This window comes from Pteropus vampyrus, unplaced genomic scaffold (genome assembly GCF_000151845.1).
Source record: "Pteropus vampyrus isolate Shadow unplaced genomic scaffold, Pvam_2.0 Scaffold58, whole genome shotgun sequence".
NCBI lineage: Eukaryota > Metazoa > Chordata > Mammalia > Chiroptera > Pteropodidae > Pteropus > Pteropus vampyrus.
This window is the reverse complement of record NW_011888839.1, coordinates 9,142,522-9,148,521: the sequence shown is the minus strand read 5'-3', so window position 1 is coordinate 9,148,521 and position 6,000 is coordinate 9,142,522. Positions and strand designations below refer to the sequence as shown.

At 29.8% G+C, this 6,000-nt stretch overlaps 1 protein-coding gene across 1 annotated transcript in view; it reads left to right on the top strand.

The window, feature by feature from the left end:
• The window catches only part of UFL1 (UFM1 specific ligase 1), a 29,095-nt gene extending 23,198 nt beyond the window's left edge, over positions 1-5,897 (top strand). Inside the window, exons 16-19 of the mRNA XM_011360752.2 lie at positions 2,311-2,391; positions 2,743-2,828; positions 3,355-3,535; positions 4,141-5,897. Coding sequence (XP_011359054.1) covers positions 2,311-2,391; positions 2,743-2,828; positions 3,355-3,535; positions 4,141-4,359 — 567 coding nt within the window. The 3' untranslated portion in view covers positions 4,360-5,897. The remainder of the gene's footprint in view (positions 1-2,310; positions 2,392-2,742; positions 2,829-3,354; positions 3,536-4,140) is intronic.
• Positions 5,898-6,000: the final 103 nt, after the last annotated feature.

The window sequence follows — 6,000 nt, the reverse complement described above, 5'->3', positions numbered from 1 at the left end:
CTGAACTTGCTGAGTACTTAATAAAGCAAGTATAAAAACTTTTTTTTCTGTTTGATGATATAAATTCAGTGAGTTAGTAAATAAAAATTTACTAATTTTTACCAAGATGATAGAAAATATATATTAGGTATTTTCTTTTCAAAGCTTAGAATTTAATCTAGCCACCAAACTCTAGACTTTCTTTGCCTACAGAGGCATTTCAACAAACATTTAAGTGCTTTGGGAAATGAAAGAGGAGAATGTAGAGATGTCTTCATTTGCTGACCTTACAGTGCTAGTGGGACTGGCTGGTCTCTTCCATAGCATGAAAAGTAACATCTAAAAGGAAGAAAATATGATTTTCTATCAAGATTTGACATAGTACACTTTTAGGGAAAGGATAAAGTAACAGACTGCCTTTGAAGAGAATAAATTTAGACAGCACTAACTTGAAATGAGCCAGACTAAATTTGTTTTTATACAGAAGTCAATGATACTGTGTCTAACTTGACTATAACTAACTAACGTGGTCTTCCCACAAGTTAGTCCCAATGCGTAAGCTGCTGTAAATGCAATCCAGGAGCCCAGTGCATCCAACTTTTAGAATTTAGAAATTTAGATTTTGTAGTGAGATTTTTAAAATTTTAAGAATATTTTTTGTGCATGAATCTATTACATAATCATTTTCATATATAAAAAATGAAATAACTACTAATCATTTGCCATTACTTCTTTAAATAATCTTTTCTGAGTTAAGCATAAAAAAGGTTTTTTCAAATACATCTTTATAGTTCTCTAGAAATTGAGAATTTAAGTTATTATTCCTGAGGATGGGGAACAGATTTATAGTTTACTGTTCTCCAGATTAACTATTAAAAGCTGCTTTGAGTTGAATTTGAAGTTTTTGTTATCGTTGATTTTTATTGTTTTTAGTGCAGTAACTTTGAGTACTTTACATTTGAGAAAAATAATCCATCTAAGTTATAATTCCTGAGATTGGAGGACGAATTCTTGTGAAGTATTCTCCAAATTAATCTTATTTATTTTAAAAAGTAGAGATCTTTTCTTAAGTCTATTTCCATAGAAGAAAATATTTTTTTATCTATGTAAATCCAGTATGCCTTAATAAACTAAATGTATTTATTTTGTGCACAGACCCCTTAATAAAATTTACCTCGAGGTGGTACGTTCAGTATTCATGTCTTCAACAACTTCTGCCTCTGGAACTGGCAGAAAGCGCACAATCAAGGACTTGCAAGAAGAGGTTTCAAACCTATACAATAATATTCGATTATTTGAAAAAGGGCTGAAGTTCTTTACAGGTATACTTAATACTATTTGTTTATTTATTGATACTCATAATTTTTCTTGGACATTCATTTTAATAAAGCTCCTTTATTTTTCAGATGATACACAGACTGCTCTTACCAAGCATTTGCTAAAGACTGTATGTACTGATGTCACTAATCTCATTTTCAACTTCTTAGCTTCGGATTTAATGATGGCAGTTGACGATCCTGCAGCCATTACAAGTGAAGTATGTTAGTGCTTTGCCACTCTTGATGTGTTTTGTTTTGCGACCTGAGCATATTTTATTTTTTCACGTCTGAAACAGTCTAAAAGGGAAAGAAAATACAGGAAAGAGTTTTTTGGAAAAATGTAAGATTTTTAGGCCAAATTTAGTACAATTTATATATAGTTCCTAGTCAGATTGATAATATAAGCAGTCTATTAAAAGTTATGATGCTTAATTACTTTGGAATCAACTGTTTTCTTTTTCTCTAATTATTGTTATGTCACATCTCTTTTTCCTACTGAGTTGCAATCCCCTTAACAATGTTCATGCCAGATTTCATAACTTTGCAGTCATTTTCATTTATTGACACTATCTCATTTCAATATTCAGACTAATTATAAAGAGAATTAATCTAATTTCTAAAGAGAATACACTTGTGCATGCACACTCTCTCTCTCCTCTCTCTTTTTTTCATCCTCTCATTTTCTTTTTATACTTCTGAAGCAGATAGGAGGAGTAGGGCTTCATCTAGCCTCTTTGACTGACTCTTGGCTAACTCTGATTTGAGAATGTTTTTAGCATAAAAAGTTTTTTTTAATACATCATCTTTATAGTACTTTAGAGACTAAGAATTTAGCTTATTCCTTAGAATGGGGAACAGATTTATAGTGCAATACCTAAAATTCAAGAACAAAGATAAATTCCATTCAACATTCCGTTATAGTAATAAGTATACTTTTTTTGTTTCATTTTGTTTGTCTTTATATCCACCACATGTTAAAGATACAATACCTAAAGAATTTTTCCCCCCATAGGGAAGAAAAAAAATTTTAAGTAAATTATCAGAAGAAACTAAAGTAGCCCTCACAAAACTCCATAGCTCCCTGAATGAAAAGGTAAGTAAAGTTTGATTCTATTAGATATTGGAGCTAGAATTTGTGATCTTTGAGTAAATTTTTTATCAAAATAATTATAAACCAAATCTAAAACTAGTATTCTGCACTATCTTTCAAGTATATTCAGATACCTCTTTGGGAGGTGAAGGGGTAGGCCAAGCTGGAGGCAATTTATCTTCTTAAAGTCCTAAATTACAATTTAAAGTCCTAAATTATAATTTCAAATTTAATGAAAAAATTACCTTATTTAAAAATTATATTTCAGGTATAAAATTATAAAACAGTATTAAATGGCTGCATTTCTTTAGGCAACCTGTTTATAAAAGTAAATTGTATTAAATACCTTTTCAGAGCATAGAAGACTTTCTTTCTTGTCTGGATTCTGCAGCAGAAACTTGTGATATTATGGTAAAAAGGGGAGACAAAAAAAGGGAAAGGTAACATTGAATTAATCCATATTATTAATAAATTCTAAGATGTGTTATAATTCATGTCTGAAATGGAATATGACTATCTGAATCTTGCATAGATAACTGTTGTATGTAAATGGTTGTAGACTTTCAAGTATATTTAGTCTTAATATTCTTCAGTGTTTCTCTCTGACCTGTCTTGATTAGGTAGCAGAGTTCCTTAACCCCATAGTTGTTCAAGCCTGGGAACTTTTTATTAGCTTTGAGACCTTCTTTATAAGAAACGTATTTAAATCAGTGCACTTCTCTTTGATCCCCAGCTACTCAAAATAAAAAGCATACTTTGAGTATCCCTGCTATGTTGTTTTTTCTATCATTTTCTAGCGTATTTATTTATCCATGCCATTTAGGGTTATGTATGTCTATATCCCATATTTTAAAAGTCCCCTGAAATGTTTATAGAACTAGTTAATTAAACTAGAGAAGACAAAAATGAATACAGAAGGGAAGAACTGAAATTGGTGAAAATTTGTGTGTTTTTATTTTTGTTTAGGCAGATACTATTCCAGCATCGACAAGCATTGGCTGAACAGCTAAAAGTCACAGAAGACCCTGCTCTTATTCTGCACCTCACTTCAGTCCTGTTGTTTCAGTTCTCAACCCACAGCATGCTCCATGCACCTGGAAGATGTGTCCCTCAGATCATTGCTTTTCTTAGTAATAAAATTCCAGAGGTATTACATTTTCAATGCACTTAAAGCTTTTAAAGCTTTTAGATTCTGAATATTTTAAATGGATAGATATGAATCATTGTGAACACCAAGACATATTAACATCATTTTCTTGTCCCTATGAATTGAACAGCAAATTGGGAGACTGATTTTAAAAACTCAGTATAGCTCAAGAATCTTTTAGGGTCCTGTAAGATCTATGGTCAAGATATTATGAATTTGGAAATTAAGCTTTCAGAAAAGTCATAATAATGTCCAGTCTTCCATTTCAGTTTATTCAGGTTTAACTCTCCTTCTAGGGCAAGCTCAAAAAGTCGTATTCTACATAAATTCTTCTGAGAAACTCCAGCTAAAAGTAATTTTGGCTTCTTTGAACTTCCATAGCACTTTGACTATATCTTTGATGATAGAACCTAGCTTAATCAACTATTAAAATAATCTGTATTTGTGTTTTCTCTCTCCTAAACTGTAAACTCCTTGAGAGCAAGGACCTTGCTTGATTCAGCTTTCTACCTGTATGGCCTATGATTTGTAAAGATGAAAACCTTTAATGTGTATTGGTTGAACAAATCCTACTTTGTTTTGTTAAGTCCTTTCTCTTTTCACAGGATCAGCATACTCTTTTGGTTAAGTATCAAGGTTTGGTTGTAAAGCATTTAGTTAATCAAAATAAGAAGACTGGGCCAGGAGATGATCCCTTGAGTGATGAATTAGACAAAGAACAAGAAGATATCACCAGTACTACTCGTAAAGAGCTTCAAGAACTTTCTTCATCTATTAAAGACCTCGTTCTCAAATCCAGAAAATCATCTGTGACAGAAGAGTAATAATATTAATTTACTTTTTCCATATAGAAAATATTTTCCCAAAGTTAGTGGTGAGTGGTTTTAAAAAAAAATATTCATAATCCTTGATCCCTGCAACAGCCCCTCCCACACACACAATTTAGTTAAAACAGTAGTATTATATTCAATGTAAATCTTATAAAAATGCAAACTTTTGTAAATTGTGTTCTCCACAGATTTCTTTTTGACATTATATTTCTAAAAATTATATATTTTAGGTTTATTTTCTTTCCAGATGCTGAGTGAAGAATAAATTTCCTGATATCTTTCATTTCTAGAAAAGAGCTCATTTGTTGTGTTATTAGATTTCAAGCAACATTATTATATTTATACATATTAGAAACTTAAAAAGTGGTCTTTTTTTAAAAAAAAGAAAAAACTCTCCACATTTCAAAACCAAAAATTGCATATTTTATTCTAAAATTAATAGAGAATGCTTCAAACTTAAAATATAGAAATTTGCAAAATATGTATACATATATTTTTTATCACCTTGGCGTTATTTCCGGCAGATTATCCTGTCTCCTCCACAGAAGTGAATTTATGTGATTGAGGGCTTAAGGGATGCAGAAGAACACCTAGCGGAGCTCTATTCTAAAACAAGATGCTAACAAGAGTAAGAGAAAAAATAAAACACTGCTAGTAGGCGTAAGTCACATTTTAACATTGAGATAACTAAAAATTTTGTGCACATATTTTTCTTTAACCCAGGTTGCATTTCTAAATTTCATTTAATATATCAGTAGTCACTCTAGCACCTAATTGTTGTAGGGTGGTTTATAAGTACATTTAAATCACTGAAACTCTTTTTTTCAAAAACTGAAATCCTTTTAAAAAGAGGTATTCTTGTTTTCTAAAGATTATTAGTAGTTACAACTAAACTAAATAAACTAAACAAATTAAAACCAAAATAATTCTTTGGAGTAATCAGTTGAACTTAATGAGTTTTAAGCAACAATTTATTACATATCAAAAAAGAATTTAACTTGATTATAACAGTAAATCAAATCTCAAATATTAAAAACAGACTATTTTATATAATTCCTTATATGGCATTTAAAACTGTTTTAAAATGTGTGAATACAAAGATCAGTCTACCTCTGATTCTAGGCAGAGTTAATACTGAGTGAAAGGAATTATATAATTGCAGACTAATTATTAAAATTGATAGGAATGTAACAAATTTTAAAATGTTTTTTCATTGGTAATTTTTTATTAATGTATTTTCATATGAGCAACAAAAGAAATATGACAAATCCTCTGTGACCACAAACTTCTATTAGTTTTATTTGTTTATTCAGCTTCCAAAATATTAAACACCAACATAATTTTTTTATTCAGTCTTAAGAACTTTATGTTTCAGCAGGTACCAAAGTAATCCATATCTTTTGTCAAACTAGATCAAAGATAATCAAAAAAAATTCAGACTTTCTTAATTTGTGAAAATAAAAATAGAAGAGATGATGAAGCAAATAAAAAGAAAACCATTCTCTTCTTTGCATTAAATATTTTCATTTATCAAAATGGTTCTTATTTTTTCACAGTAAATAAAAGTTTTTTATTGTTTTTGTAAATAAAATTATATAGCTGATTTTGTATGTAAAAATCTAATTTCATTAATAA